General features: G+C 51.3%; 2 protein-coding genes across 2 annotated transcripts; one reads left to right on the forward strand and one right to left on the reverse strand.

Annotated features, from left to right (window-relative positions):
• Window positions 1-5,006: 5,006 nt before the first annotated feature.
• Window positions 5,007-8,494, forward strand: LOC128801138 (uncharacterized). Its single transcript, XM_053966818.1, has 2 exons — window positions 5,007-5,050; window positions 6,607-8,494. Exon 2 carries the CDS (start codon window positions 6,629-6,631, stop codon window positions 7,595-7,597), a length of 969 nt encoding a protein of 322 aa, XP_053822793.1. The 5' UTR covers window positions 5,007-5,050; window positions 6,607-6,628; the 3' UTR covers window positions 7,598-8,494.
• Window positions 8,495-13,233: 4,739 nt separating this feature from the next.
• On the reverse strand, window positions 13,234-13,782 carry LOC128801140 (keratin-associated protein 4-11-like). Its single transcript, XM_053966821.1, has 2 exons — window positions 13,678-13,782; window positions 13,234-13,641 (listed from the first exon to the last, which is right to left on the reverse strand). The coding sequence occupies exons 1-2, from the start codon at window positions 13,780-13,782 to the stop codon at window positions 13,234-13,236; spliced, it is 513 nt and encodes a 170-aa protein (XP_053822796.1).
• Between the last annotated feature and the right edge of the window lie 4,896 nt (window positions 13,783-18,678).

Here is an 18,678-nt window from a genome sequence, read left to right on the forward strand (position 1 = left end):
ACAAAATCCAAGATAAATCCTTTTGGGTTTTTTTGGCTCAAAGACCAATAATTGCCTTTCCCAGTGGCACCAGGAGCACCACAGAGGTGATATTCCAGAAAAAAAATGGGATTCTATCCTTTTCCAAGAGGTCAGGGAAGGCTGAAACCTGCCTCTGTATCCCAATCCCTCCCTGGGTGTCCCCAAGGCTGCTCCACTTTCCAGCAGGTCCTGGAAAAACCTGGGAAAGGCTGAACTCCAGCAAGTTCATTCCCAGTGAGCTCCGGAGGGGGAGTGAAGCAACTGGGAATTGAGTTCTTTGATGGCATGGCTACTGGAAAAGTCGTGGGGTTTCAGTGAGGCAATCAGAGCCCTGTGGGGAAAATTAGGGATAAATTTAGGCTGGGAATTAGCAGAGGTTTTCAAGAAGAGAAGAAATTAGGGATTAATTTAGGCTGGGAATTAGCAGGAGGTTTTCAGGGAGCAGAGAAGAAATTAGGGATTAATTTAGGCTGGGAATTAGCAGGAGGTTTTCAAGCAGAGAAGAAACTAGGGATTAATTTAGTCTGGGAATTAGCAGGAGGTTTTCAGGGAGCAGCCCAGGAGGACTCAGGAACAGGCTGGGAAATCCGAAAATGGGACTCAAAACAGGCACCAAGCTGTGGGCTGGAGTTTGGGGGATTTACAGGGATGTTTTACAGGAGAGTCCCAGACCCGAGGCTGTGACTCAGCTGGGAAACTCAGAGTTTTATAGGAATTGTCTGGATCCTGGGAAGCTCAGGAATCATGGGATTATGGAATGGTTTGGGTTGGAAGGGATCTTAAAAAATCATCTCATTCCAACCTCTGCCATGGGACACCTTCTGCTGTGCCTGGTGGCTCCAGGCTGGAATTGGGCATTTCCAGGGGTGGAAAATCCATGGAATAACCTGGGACCCTCACAGGGAACAATTCCTCCCCAAAATCCCACCCAAATTCCCCCTCTGTTCCCCTGACCCGATTCTCCGTGTCCTGTCCCTGCAATTCCTGAGGAAAAGTCCCTCTCCAGCTTCCCTGGAGCCCCTGCAGATCCTGGAGGGGCTCTGGGGTCTCCACAGGCTCAACATTCCCAACATTCCCAACCTGTTGGAAAAAAACAGCCAGGAAAAGACCATGGACACTCCAGATGCAGTCCTTGGATCCTGCAGCACTTGGGGTGTCCAGGGTTTTTGGGACCTTAAATCCCATCCTGGGCCACGGGCAGGGACAATTCCCACCCTCCCAGGTGGCTCCAAACCCATCCAGACTGGCCTTGGACACTTCCAGGGAAGCCACAAATGTCCCGGGACTTTGGGACAGGAGCTGCTCCAGGCTCCAGACCGATACTGGGGAGATGCTGCAGGTGCTAATTAAGTCATCCAGCAGGTGCTAATTAAACCTTTGTTTGATGAGTTCACCGCCATGTCCAGCCCGGAGCTGGACACAACAACGAGGTGGGCGGGAGCCGAATCCTCTGGAGAGCCCCGGGCCAGGCCGGGCCGGTTTGGCGGCTCCTGAGTCACAGCTGAAATCCAGCGGGGCAAAAGTTCCCGAGGATCCTCCCCTCTGTGCACAAAGGTCCTGAATCCTGGGGGGAAAGTCAGAGAGAATCCATGAAGTCACGAGGGAAGGATCCTTGCTCGCCAACAAAATCTGATCCCTAAACAAAAATCCCCAAATCCTGCATGGCAAAAATCAGGGAATGTATGTGGGGTCTTGAGGGGGAGCTCCTTGCTTCCCAAAAAAAATCTGATCCTTTCCCCAGATCCTGGGTGGAAAAAAGGTCAGGGACTATCCACAGAGTCCTGAGGGAGGGGTTCTCACTTCCCAAAAAAAAATCTGATCCTTTCCTCAAATCCTGGGTGGAAAAAAGGTGATGGAGGATCCATGGAGTCCTGAGGGAGGGCTCCTCACTTCCCAAAAAAATCTGGGAATTGCATGAAAATCCCCAAATCTGAGGTGGCAAAAAAGGTCAAAGAGCATCCATGGAGCCCTGGGTGAGAGGTCCTCACTTCCCAAAATTCGGATCCATTTTTTTGGTAGAGTGAAGCGAAGGAGCTCCGGGACCCTTGGAGACACCGAGACGCCCCCAGGACATCCCAGACGGAGCCGCCAGCTCCCATTTGGATCTCCTGGAATAACTCCTGGGAATCACCTGCTTGGCACCTGGGAGGTCCCTGATAAATCTGGGATTTGTAGGATCTGGAGCAGCAATTCCCATCCGGGAATGCTGGGCTGGGAATTTCCTTCCCCGTGGTGTCGCGATCCCTGGAATTTGTGGTGCATTTGGGACGGGCCGGGAGCTCCACGTTCCCTCCATTCCCTCACGTTCCTCCCGTCGTTTTCCCAAAGGTTTGGCTAAAAATAGATTTTTGTGCAATTCCCAGGGATGGGAAAAGCAATTCCACCTCTCCTCCGGGAAAAACGTTCCCTCCCTTTCCAAGGGCTGACTCCGGAGCCTCTTTGGGCAATATCCATAATTTTTGTGCTGAGGTTGCTGCCCGGTGACCTCCGGAGCATTTCCAGACTGGATCCAAACCAGTTTAAGGTCAGGCCACATCTGCTGATCTCCAGACAGGGTTTAGGATTAGGTTTAGGTTTAGGTCTCTCCCTCCCAGCCATGGGAAGTGTTTGACTTTAATCCCTGGGTGTTGCAAGTTCAGGGTTTAAATTTGGAACTGAAATATTCCAGAAATCCTTGATTTATTGCTTAAATAAAAATGTCCCAAGCAGGTGGAGGTGTCCTGTCCCTGTCTGGGGCTCAGACGGATGGACAGCACTGACCTGAGGAGGAGAATTCCCTCGGGAATATTGCACAAAAATTCGGGTGGAAGGTTGGAGGTGGTGAAATTCCCTGTCCGTTCTCAAACTCGGCCGCTCCGGCCTCGGCAGGGCAAAAACCAGGATCAGGGAATGATGAAATAGTGGAATAATAGAATCAGGGAATCATGGAGTATCAGAGGATCATGAAATAATGGAGTCAGAGAATCGTGGAGTCAGAAAATCATGGAAAAATTGAATCAGAAAATCATGGAATCAGAGAATCAGAAAATGATGGAGTCAGAGGATCATGGGATCATAAAATCACAAAATGACGGAATTAGGGGATCACAGAATCAAAAAATCATGGAGTAATAGAGTCAGAGAATCAGAAAATCATGGAATAAGAGGATCAGAGAATCACGGAATAACAGAAGCATAAAATCACGGAACAATAAAATCAGAGGATCCGAGAAAATCAGAGGATCATGGAAAGGTTTGGGTTGGAAAGGACCTTCAGGATCATCCAAGCCCCTGCCACGGCCAGGGAAATTCCCACTGTCCCAGGTCTCTCCAAGCCCCATCCAACCTTTCCTCGGACACCTCCAGGAACGGGGCAGTGCCGAACCCCAAGGTTTTAAGGATTCTGATCTCCTTCCCTGCATCTCCCCGTGGGAAGGGCACAATTCCAGGAGCTTATCTCGGTTCCGAGCCCTGCCAGCCGCTAGGCTGCCTCGAAAGCAGCCGGGCAGGTCTGGGAAGTGCCCTAATTCCAGCCTGGAATCGGCACCGGCGGAGCTCCAGCAAGGCCTGAGTCAGGCTTTGGGCTTGGGCTGGGGTATCCCCAAAGCTGGAGACTAAAACTGAGCCTATCCCAGCCAGAACAGCAAGGCAGGACCCAGGGGAAAATGGGAATTGCACAGACGGGAGAAAATTCTGGAATTTTCCAGCCTCGTGGTGCTGAAGAGTTGTTGAGAGAGGAAGTTGCTCCACGCCAGGAGCAGCCGCTTCCAGGCGCTGCCCAGGAATTCCGGGAGGTGACGTGGGACCAGCTCAGCCTGTTGGAAGTGATCGCGTCGGGATCTTGATCCGATAAAAGCTCCGGAAAAGCTGCGGAGATGAGCCCGGGAGAGGCCCGGGATGACCAAAGGTGATGAAATTCCCGTCTGGGTGGGACACGGCGTCTCCAGGGGCCGTGTCCCAATGGATCCCGGAGATTTGGGGGATTGGGATTGGATTTTGGAGGGTTTTCCCACTCCATAAATGTTTGGGTTTTTTTTCCACCTGGACTAATCCTCAGGGAATGCACATGCAGGGGTCCCTTTATTTCACATTGAGGCTGAAACACCTTTTTGAATTCCCTTCTGGAATTCCATGGGGCCGGTTCCCCAAATTCCACGTGGGTGGGAAAAATCTCGGATATTGTCAAAAATCCCTGGAGAGAAACTCAGCTCCCTGCTCCATCACGTTTGGATGGGTGAGAGCTGCATTTCTATGGAAAATGAGATTTTTCCAGAGAATTCCAGAATTACTGAGATTGGAAAAGCCCTCCAAGATCATCGAGTCCATCTTTTGATGGATCAACCCCTTTCCAGGGCCCTGAGGAATTCCTTGGACACCTCCAGGGATGGCAACTCCAAACCTCGCTGGGCAGCCCCTGACAGCCCTTTCCAGGAGGAAATTCCTGGAATGTTCAGGAAATCCCTCCTGGTGATTCCAAAGTGAAATGAAAGTTGAAGGAAATCCATTAAGTTCTTCCCAGGAAAACCCAGGAGAGGTTTAGCTGTGGAATGACCCCTATATGGGTTGCGATGGGAATTCCCAATAAATCCCAGGAATTTCAGACATCAGAGGGGGCACTAGCTGTGGAATGACCTTGGGATGGGTTGAGGTGGGAATTCCCAATAAATCCCGGGAATTTCAGACATCAGAGGGGGTTTTAGCTGTGGAATGACCCAGCTGAGGGTTGCCACCCAGTTGAGGTGGCACCAAACCCCACCAAGCTCCCAAACCTCATTGGGGTCTCCAATAACTCCATGATCCCGAGGCTCTGACCTTTATCCAGGGAGAAATTCCACGGTTCACCGGGATTAGTCAGGGGAACGAACTCAGAATCCTCTCTGGAAAGTGCCTACGTGTAAAACCCGGCAGGGCAAGGTTCTTGTGAAAGAATGAGCTCATCAGCCAGGAGGACTCATTCCCAGAAGGCAGGGCTTCCAAACCCTATAAAAGATCCCAAATCTCCCCGCTCCGGCATCCTCTCCACTCCCGCTGCTCCCTCGGCACCGGCTGGGTGAGTCCCGGAATCCCGAGGTTCCTCGGGGAGCTTTGGGATTGGGAATCCCAAGGTTCCTCAGGGAGCTTTGGGATTCAGAGTTCTGAGATTTTGGGGGAGGTTTGGGATTGAGAATCCAGAGATTCCTCGGGGAGCTTTGGGATTCAGAGTTCTGAGATTTTTGGGAAGGTTTGGGATTGAGAATATCGAGATTTTTGGGGCTGGGAATCCTGGGATTTTTTGGGAGGTTTGGGATTCAGAATTCTGTGATTTTTGATGGGGATATTTGGGACTGAGAATCCCGATATTTTCGGGGATATTTAGGATTGAGAATCCTGAGATTTTTGGGGGAAGTTTGGGACTGAGAATCCTGATTTTTGGGGGGATATCTGGGGTTCTGCCTTTCAGGAAAGGTTGGATTTGGTGCCTTGGGATATGTGGAGGGTTCCTGGAAAGGAGGGAATTTGTGGGCGTTGGGGTGGCCTGGAAATGGCACTGGAAGGCAAATTAAGACCGAGCCTAAATCTGACGGTAATTAAGTCCTAAATTAGACCCTTCCTGAGGCACGGATCAGATGGAATTCCGTTGGTTTAAGGACGAATCTCGTCCCTCCAGGGAAGGACATCAAACCCAAATCCTCTCCTGCCAAATTGATTTTCCTTTGATTTTATAACCAAAATATTTTTTTAAGCTTCCATTTCACCCAGGAATTCCTTGGAAAGAGGCAAATTTGGGAGCACGAGGGCGCTGTGGGGAGACAAGGAGTGAAAATATTCCCCGAGTGCCGCCTCATCCATGTCAGGAGCAAGATCTTAATTAATTAATTAATTAAGGTCTTATCAGATGTAAAAAAAAAAAAAAAGGAAAGAAGAGAGGAGGGAATTGGCTGTGAGAGGAGCTGGGAACCCCCCGGGGAAGGGAGGAGGAATTTCCACTCTCTCTCCCTTGGGAAGTTCAAATCCCTTCCAACCCCACTTTTGGAATTCTCACCTTTCTCTCCTGCCCTTGGATTTAAAAAATCCAGCGCAGGAATTCCCGAGGTCCGGGTAAGCCTTCAGCGGCCACAAAATTGTCCCCAAATTGTCCCCAAATTGTCGGGGAGGAGAAATCTGCGCTGGCCGCTCTGACTCAGGAGGGGACAGCGGTGACAATCCCGGACCTCGGGGACGCTTTATCCCAGAGAATTCCCTTCCAAGGACCGAGCCAGGGCCAGCCAAACCCCCGGCATCGTCACCGGAGCGAGAGGAGGAGCCGTCTCCTGGGAATTTAACCCTCAGCTCGCCGGAGCCTCGAGAAACCTCCCCTGCGGTTCCAAATTCGAAGGGAAAGCTGAAAATCGAGGGGCAAAAGGCGGGAATTATTTCGGGTTTGCCAGTCCCAAACACCCCCTTGGCCCCACATTTATATTCTTCTTTTTTTTTCTGGCAAGACAAACATCCTGAAATGTTTGGGTTTAGCCTCGGGAAGCCAAGGGCAGAGGAGGAAAACTGGGCTTTAAAAAAAAAATTAACACGCTTTTCAGAATTGTGTCACCCTCCTCCCGCTAACACAAGAAATTCCCACTTTTTTTCCAGGTGATCCCGTTTTCCCGCAGAGATGTCTCTGAACCAGATGCAAATCAAGCAGGAGCTGCAGCTCCCCCCCGGCCTGGGTAAAACCACCCCAAAACAGAGTCCGGAGCACCCCCAAATCCCGGTGCCCGCCCCCTGCCCCGAGCCGCTCCCGGCAGTGGCGAAATTGCCGGAAAAGGCGACCCCAGAACCGGGAAAAGGGGAAGCTGCCGTGCCCCAGTGCCCGCCCCAGGAGCAGCAAACCCAATTCCCTCCGGCATTCCCGACCCCCGAGCCCGCTCCGCACCTGGAAGAGAAATCCTGCCCGGAACCGACGCTGGAGAAGCAGGAGGCCAAGGAGATCCCGGTTCCCGCTCCCGTTCCCTGCTCCGAGGCTGCGCCGTGCGCCCAGGAGAAGCAGCAGTGCCAGGAAATCCCGGTGTCCATCCCAGAAAAACAGGAGTGCAAGGAAATCCCGGTGTCCATCCCAGAAAAACAGGAGTGCAAGGAAATCCCGGTGTCCGTCCCAGAAAAACAGGAGTGCAAAGAAATCCCGGTGTCCATCCCCGAGCCACACCCTGACCCTGTCCCGTGTTCCCAGGAGAAGCAGCAGTGCCAGGAAATCCCAGTTTCCATCCCTGATCCTGCCCAGGAAAAGCAGGAATGCAAGGAAATCCCGGTGTCCATCCCAGAAAAACAGGAATGCAAGGACACCCCTGTCCCCATCCCAGTTTCATGCCCTGAACCCATTCCAAGCTCCCAGGAAAAGCAGGAATGCAAGGAAATCCCGGTGTCCATCCCAGAAAAACAGGAATGCAAGGAAATCCCGATGTCCATCCCGGAAAAACAGGAATGCAAGGACACCCCTGTCCCCATCCCAGTCCCAGTCCCAGACCCCGCCCCGTGTTCCCAGGAAAAGCAGGAATTCCAGGAGATCCCGGAGCAGCGCTCCCTTCCCGAGAAATTCCCTCCCCTGGAGCAGCAGCTGGAGCAGCCCGGCCCGTGGCAGAAGTAGAGGGAAAATCCCGGTCCTGGAGATTTTCTCCCCGAATCCAGAGGTTTTTCCAAACCTTTTTTTTTTTTTTTCTTTTTTAAACCCCTGCAGAGCTTTTGTCGGGAATTCCTTCCAGCCGCCCCTCCCGCTAACGCCTTGTCCGTTACTAACAGCAGGGAATTCCCGTCGGGAATGCTTTCCAACAGGGTTGTAGCTCTTCACCTTCCCAAATTCCTGCCCTTTTCCCCAGTCTCGCGGCTTTGGAATGCCCAGAAAGCACCCCCCCTCCCAAAAAAAAAAATCATGGAGCAAGGCGGGGTTCGTGAAGTTAAAGAAAAAAAAGCCCCAAATCCAGGGAAGAGCTCGTCCCCTTTCTCCCCCTGGATTCCAGCTCCCACCTGGAATTTGGGAAGTTTTTCCCTATAAATAATCAGGTTTGTGTGGAATCTGCCGCCAAAACGCTCAAAAATTCCCAAATCGGGAATTAGTCCCGATTATTTGGTGGAATGAAAAAATAATCCTTTAGGACTGAGGGAGAGAAAAATGAAGATTTTTAGGATAGATCCGATTTTGGTGGAATTAAAAAGAATCCTTTGGGATTGAGGGAAAAAAAAAAAGGAAGAATTTTAGGATAAATCCGAGCTCGCTCTCCCCTTGAATTTCCTCGGAGGTGTCAAAGAACAGCTCAGGCCGTGAATATTCCATAATTACCCAAATTTATGGATAATTAACTCCACTCCAGACATGTTTGGGAAGGGATTAACCCCGGGCGTGGCGATAAAGGAGGAATTCCAGCCGGGAATGTTTCGCCACCTGCAGGTGTTTGGGACTTTGTCTGGTGATTGTTTTCGGCTGCTGTTGCATCCAGGATTTATTTCACTGTGAAAATTCCACAATAAAAGCGACTTTGAGTGCCGAGTTTTGGGAATTTTTGTTCCTGGTCGTGGGGGGTTTTATACCAGGGTCGTGGGGATTTTTGTACTAAGTTTTGGAGATTTTTGTACCAAGTTTTGGGGGATTTGATACCAAGTTTTGGGGATATTTTTTAATCAAGTTTTGGGGATTTTCAACGGCTTCTGCAGAAAAAGATGGAGAGGAGGTTTAGCTTGCAAAAGCCAAGGTTTGTGTGTGCTTAAAGTTGATATTTTAGGGGAAAAGAAAAGAGAAAGAGAAGTGAAAATGGGAGAAAAAGCACCAACAAAAACACCAGGAAGCAACCACGAGGTCATTCCATAATTTTATTGCACCACATCCCAAATTAAATTCAGAATGAAAAGCAGCCCCACCATTCATTTATCATTTTTTAAAGCTAATTAAGCGCATCTCGTTATGAGGTAATTTCTGGCAAGCAAAGCAGGTCTGGAGACGTTCCCGGGAGCCAGGATGAGGTGGGAAAAGCGGGATTTGGGATTTGGGATGGCTCCTACTTCTGCTTGGAGCACTCCTGCTGCTGCTGCTGCTGCTGCTGCTGCTGCTGCTGCTGCTGGGGGAGGCTCTTCACGGCCACCTTGGCCTGGCCTTTGGAGGCCTGGCTTTGCTGGACCCCCTTGGGAAGGGCCCCGCACTTCTGCTGGCACTGGGCCGGGATCTGCTGCGGCTGCTTCTGCTGCTGGGACATCCTGGCTGAGCCTGGAATTCAAAACCACGGAGAGAACCGAGCGGGTTTTAGGCTCCAATTCGCCTTTTTGGGGTGTTGAAGTTCCAGGCGCCGCCTCAGCTTCGAGATCGACCCTGCAGATTTAAACTTAATTCCCAAACCAGGCAGTTTCTGGGATTAAATCCCCGAGGGTGCTGCAGTTCAGCCCGAATTTTGGGGAGTTGTTTCCCGCCCCTTTTTGGGTTTTTTTTTGGATCCCATCCCATTCCCTGCAGGATCAGTCGCCCCTCTGAGAGATCAGGGAATTGCTGTGCCTAAAACGAGGATCAGAGGCAAAACTCAGCCTAACAAAGCCAGGGAAAGGCTGCAGAGCTGGAGAGGAGACAAACGGCACCAGGGGTTTTCCTTCTTTCCCTCTGCTCATTTTTTCCTGGGAATCTCGACTTTAAAAATCTCGGGAAAAAAATGTGGATTTGGAGGAAAGCTGAACTGAAGGAGAAGCTCCAAAAAAAGGAGCAGAAAACTGGGAAAATCTCAGGACTGGGAGTTTTGGCAGGTGTCGTGGGGACAGGACATTTTCATGCTCATTATCCCAATCGTGGTTTCTGTTCCCTGTCCTCAGTTTGTTTTGTCTTCCTTCCCCCCCCCCCCAGCTGGCTGCTGGCTTGCCGCTTAGCTTAGCTTGCTGCTTTTGCTTGCTGCTGGCTGCATGCTTTGCTGGCTCTGCTTTCCTCTCTTTTTTCTCTGCTTTTCACTGGCTTGCTTTTTTGCCATTTTTTTTTCCTTTTCCCCGGTTTCCGTTGTTCCCTTTCCCCCCCGCCCCCCGAAGACATAGGACCTACTCCGGGCAGGAGCTCCCCCGGGGTCTGCGAAAGAAGCTGCGTACCCTCTGCGGCGAAGAGAGATACAGCTCAACCCCCTTGGACTGGTGAAAACATCTGTGGTCGTCTTGGGCTATTTCTCTTGTGCTGGGGAGTGTTTTTTGGTGTGCCTTAATAAACAAGGTTTTTCCACTTCCCCTCTGAAGGAGTTCCTCCTGAAGCCGGTGGTGGGGGGAAGTTGTGGAGGGTTTGGTTTCCTATAAGGGGCTCCTTTGGAGGTGTTTTCCCCTAATTTGTCCTAAACCAGGACAGCAGGGAAAAATCCTTTGATAACAATCCCAGAATTGGATACCAATCCCAATATTTGATAATATTCCCAGCATTTGATAATATTCCCAATATTTGTTACCAACCCTAATATTTGATACCAATTTTTGGAACCACCACGCCTCTGCCCCAGCTCCTTGAGACCCCCAGAGCAGGAGCCACACCCGGGGCCATGAAATTCAGGTGGATTGAGGATTTTATCCAAGGAAACGGAACCGGGATCCCTGGAAATCCAGGAAGGTGTTCCACCATCTGCCCATGGATGCCAACCTTTGGTTATCCACGGGATTCTTATCAATCCCAGGAAAATTATCATGGAGTTCTGACCCAAAGAGTCCCAAACCTCCGCTTGGAGCCTCAACACTCCCAAAATTCCATCGAATGGTTTTCCACCCGTTGCAGGCGGAGTTTTTTTGGGGAGACAACACCAGACTGGGGAAGAAAACGGCGAAAAATCCCATTTTTCCCACCCCAGGGCACCAAACCCCTCAGCTGGGCAGCGAGAGGGGCAGGGAAGGACTCACCTGGCGCGTCCTGCTCGAGGAGGGAGCTCAGGAGGAGCCGCTGCGGGTGTGGAGCTTCCCGGAGGAGCAGCTTTTATATCCCCGCGGAAGGGCCGATGCCTCGGATTAAACTCGGTGACCAGAATCTTTCACAACCGGAACCGGCTCCGCTCCCACCTCCTGGACCTCAGTCAAAGTCTGGGAGAGATTCCCTCCTCTCCCAGCTGCGGGGGACTGGGTGTTTTTCACGCAGGGCACACCCAGGGCTGCTCATCGCGGGGTGATTTGTTAATAATTCATTAATAATTCCTTAATGATTCGCCCCATCCCGGGCAGAGATCCCACAAAGAACCGGCAGCTGGGAAAACTCACATCTATTCAGGAATGAGTTTTAGGGATAATTTTGGCTGGGGAGTACCCCCAGGCTGATGAGATATCCCTAATTTATTGTAAATATCCCGGGAATTCCAGCAATTCCCAGTGCTGACCACAGCTGGTGCGTCAGGGCTTGGCCACAGGACGTGGAGAGCACAGCAGGTCCCTCCAGGATTTTCCAGGTGCTCCCGTGATCCCTATTCCCAGGGAAAATGGAAAAATTCCCGTGACAGGCACCGGTGATGGATCGGGATGAAGATGCTCCAGAATCAGGTGACTCACGGAGTCACCTCCGATCCACGTGATTCCTGATTTAAACCTTTTCCATGATTCATGGTTTAAACCTTTTCCAGGCCTCCAAAAGGACACAAAAGTGGCTTGGATCCAGAGCTTGTATCCCCAAAAATTTGAGGCGCAAATTCCTCATTTCCCCATCAGTTTTCCTGGGAATATCCAGTCCAGGTGTGGCCAGGTGTAGGGGGTGTTTTTTTTCCCATGATTTCTGACTAAAACCTTTTCCATGCACCCAAGATGTCACAAAAGTGGCACCTCCAAGGCAGAGCTTGGATCCTCAAAGATTTGGCTTCCTCAGGAGGAATCTAAGGTGCAGATTCCTCATTTCCCCATTCATTTTCCTGGGAATTTCTGGCACGAGTGTGGGGTTGTTTGCCCTGATTCCTAAAACCTTTTCCATGCCCCCAAGATGCCCCAAAAGTGGCACCTCCGAGTCGCTCCTGAGGCAGAGCCTGGGTCCGTAAATTCCACGGAGGAAGAATTCGAGGTGCTGATGCCTCACTTCCCCATCCATTTTTTGGGAATTTCTGCTCCTGCTTTGCCTCTCAGGTGTGCTCAGGTGTTTGCCTTCCCCAGCTGTGTTTTCTTTTTTGCCTCCCATGATCCCCGCCTGAGGGTGTCACCTCCTGGTGTCACCTTCTGGTGTCACCTCCTGGTGTTGACAGCGAGGGACACAAAGAGGAACCTGCTCCTCGCCTCCGCACCTGCACATTAAAAAGGTGATTTGGAAACAGTGTCGGCACACCCCCGAATATAAATATCTCTCTTTTCTTCTCCAGATTAGATATTCCCCACCCTTCCCGTAATGAGGGGGTAGGTGGGGAGCGATTTCAGCATTCCCAGACATGGAAATGGCATGGCCAGCACGGAGCCAGAGGTGAAGAAAGCCACAGGCACAAGCTGGGACGCAGTGGGAGCTTTATCTCTGAAAATTGGGGGTTTTTATAGGTTTAACTCCCTCCAGACCATGGGGTCACCTTCAGCTTCAAACTTACCCAGAATAAAGATGTATTTATATTTATTTAAAATTGTGCCTTCCAGATGTTCAATTCCTTTCTTAATTTAAAGCTTTCTTCCACTTAAATTCGCCCTTTAACAGTTTCTAGAATTTACTTCCAAAATCCCAAGCTGTGAAGACCAAAATTCTGTCTGAAAATCAAATTTCTGTCAATAATTTCAAGCATCTCTCAGAAAAGGATTGACAGGATAATTATTTCCTTGTCGAATTAGAAGGAATTTCTCCATATTTAAACATTTTTTTACTTCAGGCATAAAACCCTCCCAAGCCACTTTTGAAAATGGAAATTAAGGAAGATATTTTGGGGTCTGAAGTCATGGAAATGGGGAGAAAAAAAGACAAAAGAAAGCTGGTGCCATCGATGGTCATTTTTTTATTGCTGCACAGAGAATTTACAAGACTGAGAAGAGACAAGAGGAGAAGGGAAGGGGAAAAGCGTCGACATCTTCCACCACCAGCTGCTGACAGCGCTTCCTGGGATTCCCAATGCTAAAATATTGGGAATGCCCAAGGAAAAACGCTGTCAGGAGCAGAAGTGAAAACACAGGGAACACTCAGAGAAGAAACGTTTTCCAAGACGAAATTAACGTGGGACGATCAGAGCGGGAGAGGCCTCGTTGCGTCGCCGATGGGTCTGCGCCGTGTTTTCCATCCGGAGCCCACGGCTTTGGCTCCTCACCGGTCACCGGAGCCACCCCGCGGGGCTGGGCCTGGCGTCGGGATCAGCAAGGGTGGGAGCAGGGCTCCAGGCACACGGTCTCGCACGACTCCACGCACTTGGTGCTGCAAACCTCGGCCTGGCACTTCTCCACGCACTTGGTGACACAGGGCTCAGGGCACTGGGTGGGGCACTGGGCGGGGCAGACGTCCACGCACTGCGGGGCGCAGCTGGTGGTGCACTGGGTGGCACAGACGTCCACGCACTGCGGGGCGCAGCTGGTGGCGCACTGGGTGGCACAGACGTCCACGCACTGCGGGGCGCAGCTGGTGGCACACTGGGTGGCACAGACGTCGGCGCACTGCGGGGCGCAGACCTCCACACACTGGCTGGAGCAGGGCTTGGCGCAGACGTCCACGCACTGAGGGGCGCAGCTGGTGGCGCACTGGGTGGCACAGGGGGTCTGGCAGACCTCGACGCACTGGGTGGCACAGGGGGCCTGGCAAACCTCGACGCACTTGGTGGCGCAGGGCTCCGGGCACTTGGCGCACTTCTGCAGGCAGATGGGAGGGGGCAGGCAGGGCTGCTTGCACTGCTCGTAGTAGTAGGACATCCTGGGGAGGTGCTGGGGCAGCAGGAAAGAGCTGGGAAAAAGCTGGGAAAGAGACAAAAAAAAGAAACGATCAGGATATCGGTGCGTGCTTATCAAGGCGCGATTCGCAGCGTGAGGTCTCAGTGGGTTCGTGTTTGGCTGAGGAAAGGAATGTTAGGAAAAGCCGCCTGTGTCCAGGATTCCTGGGGTTCTGGAGTTGGAAGGGACCCACAAGGATCTCATCATGTCCAGCTCTTCAGGGAATGGCCCCTGCAGGGATCAAATGCGTGAGCTGGGCGTTGTGAGCGCCATGGTCTGGGCCAATCGCAGGGTTTTTATGGAATTAAAGCTGCCTGAGAATCCCTTCCTTCATTGGGAACCTATTAGGAAGCCTCGAGCCACAAATCCTGAATTTTATGGGATTGTCAATTTTGTGGAAGCCATAAACACAAAAATACTCCAATCCCTCCTATTCTCAGTTCCATCAGCAGAAGTTCCAGGGCTCGTCTCTTCCTTATCAGATCCTCACGCCCACCTGGGCACGGCCCCAGCACCGGGAATTCCCAACCACAAAGCCCAGAGGCCACAAATCCTGCCATTATCCCATGGAATCATGGGATGGTTTGGGTTGGGAGGGATCTCAAAGTTCATCTCGTTCCAACCCAGACCAAGTTGCTGCAAGACCTGTCCAGCCTGGCCTTGGACACTTCCAGGGATGGGAAATCCATGGAATAACCTGGGCCAGGGCCTCACCACCCTCATGGGTTTCTTCCCAATATCCAACCTAAATTTCCCATATTTCAGTGTAAACACATTCCCTGTATCCTGTCCCTGCACTTCCTGAGGAAAAGTCCCTCTCCAGCTTCCCTGGAGCCCCTGCAGATCCCGGAAAAGGCTCCAATCTCTCCACAGGCTGAACATTCCCATCTCTCCCAACCTGATGTTCCTCCAGATCCTGGGATATCACTGGAATTTTTTGGGGGACTAATGGGGCTCATCCTTTCATGAGGGAAGGGTTGGCCCAGAGGCTGCAGCTCCCATTTCCAGCTCATTTCCTCCTCCTGGCTTCTCCCAGAGGTCTCCCTCGGCTTTGCCTGCAGGAATCCTGCAGCTCCCTCCTTCCGGATAGAGCCTCTTCCCACCCATCCCGTTTGAAGTCCCAGGAGCTGCTCCACAGCATCCATTCATTTATTTAATTCCCAGCCTTAATGAGGCAGGAGCAAATTAACCAGGATGGAACAGGAGGGAGGAGGAGAAGCCACCATAGTTCTGGGGGAGGTGACTTTTCCAAACTCCTCCAGGCAGAGCAAACTCCAAATAAAATCCCCAATTCCAGAACAAATCCCAGAAGAGAAGCACGGGAGCGAAGCTCTCCTGGGACTCGGAGTGAACTCTCTTTTCCACGAGATATCCTGATAAAAAATTCCCTGATAAAGCCAAGAAGGACTTACCAGGTCACCGGTCCTGGCGAGCGACGGAGAAGCCAAAGGAACTGGCGGGAGCCTCCGAATCCAAACCTTTTATACGGCCAGAGTGGCATCAGCTCCGGAAACGCGGGAGCCCAGGGGGATGGACAGCTGACCACAAACTGCCCCGGCAGGCTCCACCTCCACATGCTTTGCATGTTTGTTTGCATCCTAATTTTTGGTGGAAGTCCTCTTCCAGGAAAGCAGGTGATGCTGAGCCAGCCGCGCTCCGACCCCGGTCATGCGGTTCCCAACGGGAATGGCGGAGTCATTAAAAAAAAAAACCAGCGGGTGCTGAATTAATTGGTTTTCAGAAAGGGATTTAATGCGCTGGGACGTTTCTGTGGCCTTATTTCCATAAATGTTGGGTTTTGATACCTGGAGTTTTTCCAATGTGGAATGGCTGTTATTAGGGAAGATGGATAATTAATTGGATTTACTATGAGAAATACCCTGTCCTAATTCTCATGGAAAGGCACAATCAATCCTCCAGTGCTCCCACAAAACCTTGAGGTCCCTGTTTTCCTGATAAATTAAATTATTTCATTCATCCAACCCATTCCTCTCCATGGATTAACACCATCCATGCTTGGAAATTCCAGTGGGGACACAACTGCAGGTTTATTGAGGAACACTTCAAGCCATTCAAGGCAGAATAATCCTCATTTTAAAGATGCTTTTCCCTCACAGAAAAGTACAAAAGGCTCCAGTTTAAGTGGGATTTAGACCCAGGATACAATTTTTATTAAAGTTTTGCTGATTATGGGAAATCCACGTTTCTCCCAGATATTCCAATCACGGAGACGGGAACGTGACCATCACAAAAAATGCTAAATAGGGAAAAAAAACACGCCAAAACAAACCAACCCAGCACGAGCAGCACGTCCTGTTTATGCACCAAGCCCGGAGTCTCCCAGAGAATTCCAGGCATCAACACCGGTTCCTTCCCAGTGCTTATACTGGAATTCCACCTGATCTCCACGGCTTTTGCCACCTCACGGGTGGCTCAGCTTTTCCACAGACTCAGCTCCCCACAGCTTCTTCCCCGGAGGCTCTGCTGCCCCGGGGGCTTTTCCGGGGATAAACTGGGTCTGGCAGAGTGTGGTTTGCTCATCTTAAACACCTCCCTTGCCACGGGAGGAAAAACTGAGCCCAGCAGAGCTCAGATTTGGGAGCTGAAGTTTTTAGGCAGATGAATCTCTCATCATTTTCTCCTCCTTGAGCTGCCGGGTGTGGAAATTTTCCCCCAGCACAGATTCCAACTCTTATCTTCCCAAGGAATATCCCATATTCCGGTTGGAACAGCTCCTCAGGCTCCAGGCTCACCTCAAAACCATCTCTGAGCACTGCTCCTGCACCTCCCTTTCTACCCTTAGTTGTTTTACACCCCGTTGTTAACTTTGATTAGCAAGAAATTGAGGCCTTCCAAAAGTGGATTATTTCAGGAGACGTAAAGGAATCCGCACTCCGACACCCGGGAACGTCACGGGGTTGGGTCGTTATCCCTAATTGGCACTTATTTGGGAATCTCCATTACGTTTATGGGCAATTGGAGTCATTGGAGTTGTCACGTTGGTGTTGGTGAATCAGGACCCCACAGAGACCTCCTTCGGTGACTCCGGTGACTCCTCCCGCAGCGGGCCGGGCGTTCCGGAGGCAATTCCATGAGGGAATTCCTCGAGGGCAGCACCCCCAGCTCCAAGGGTCCAGTCCCCTCTTCTGCTGAAGGGACAAAGTTTTCCCAGGATCCCAAAATCCCTGAGATTGGGAAAGAGCTCCCAGAACATCGAGTCCAAGCTGTGTCCGATCCCCCCTTGGTCATCTCGAGGAATCTCCAGGAATTCCTCAGACACCTCCAGGGGTGGCCACTTCAACCCTCCCTGAGCCCCTTCCAAGGCCTGGCCACCCTTTCCAGGAGGGATTTTCCCAAATTTCCCACCCTGAGCCTCCCCTGGTACAGCTTGAGGCTTTTCCCTCTTGTCCTGCACTGGGATCAGATCCCAAATCCCCCCTGGCAGATCCCAAATCCCCCCTGGATCTCCTTTTCTCCAGGCTGAGCCCCCCCAGCTCCCTCAGAATTTTCCAGACCCTTCCCCAGCTCCATTCCCACCCCTGGACAGGCTCCAGCCCCTCCATGTCCCTCTTTCCATGAGTGTCCACAAATGGACACGGGGTCGAGGTCCAACCCCTCCATCCCCGTGCAGGATTCCCATTTTCCCAAGCAAGAAAAGGAATTTTTCCTGTGCGTTTCGATCAATTCTCACAGAAATCGGGGATTCTCCCCATTCTCCTGCCCAAACCCTCCACACCTGGTTGCAATTAAACCTCCTGGGCCTTCATCAGACCCAACTTTCCCCTCTCCTCATTCCCACAAGGACCTGGGGAAGGTGGGAGGGTCTGACCCAGCTCTCTGGGCAGTGTCCAGGTGGCTCCGGGAATTTTTGGGATGCCAGGAGGATGAGAGCAGAGGACATGAAGCCTCACATGGATGTGAGTGGCTCCTTCAGTCTGTGCCCGAGGGACAATTTGGATCCAGCCATGAGAGGAGCCCAAATCCCACGATTCCAGCCTCTTTTCCTGTTTACTCCGGAAGGTGAGCGCTCAAAGAAGAATGACAATTAGCACCTGAGTAATTAAATCTGGGAAGGAGGAACTGGCTGTGGTTGCAGAAAAAAAAAAAGAAAGAAAAAAAAAATTCCTCGCCTTTTTTATCTCTTTGCTTGGATTTTCTCAATTTTTCAGGAAAAATCTCTGGATTTCCTCAGGATTGTTTTTTTTTTTTTAATTTAGTGGATGAAATTGCTTTGATCTCCATGGAAATTTTAGAGCTCACCTGACAGAGGAACCAGGGGGATTCTACAACATTTTCTTTTAGTGAGCAGCAGTTTTCTGCCTGTTTTAATTTCACAGGTGTGGAATAAACATCCGGGTGGTCACACAGGAAGAATTCCTGTTTAGGTGTTTTCTGGAAATGGTGTTTCTGCTTTCTGCTGCTTCGAGATGACTTACAGCTGAATTTTTTGGACATGTGAAGGATTAAACACCCTGCCAGCACCACGCCAGAAGGGAAAAATTAATCCAAAAGCCTTTTTTTTCCCCACCTACATTTTATTTCCCAGAAAACCGAGCGATTTGGGAGTAGGAGCGAAGGACATCATTGCTTGCACGGAATTTTAACGAATTTTTGAGGCGTTTTGGTGCCCAATGAAACCCCACGGGGAGTTTTTGTGCCCCAGCCCGCTGGGATCAGAGGAGCTTTGAGGGCGGAGCTCGCAGGTTGTCACCAACCCCGGGCCTTGGGGCATCTTCAGAGGAGCCGGTGGCGGCTCCCAGACGGTCCCACCCCGTCTGCCGCCGCCCCCGCTCCTCCCGCCCGCATTCCGAGCGGGATTTGCTCCGCCAAACCCTCCCCGGCCCCGGCTCCCAGCCGAGCGCAACCTCGGGAGCCTCC

This window comes from Vidua chalybeata, chromosome 29 (assembly GCF_026979565.1).
Source record: "Vidua chalybeata isolate OUT-0048 chromosome 29, bVidCha1 merged haplotype, whole genome shotgun sequence".
In the NCBI taxonomy this organism is placed as follows: domain Eukaryota; kingdom Metazoa; phylum Chordata; class Aves; order Passeriformes; family Viduidae; genus Vidua; species Vidua chalybeata.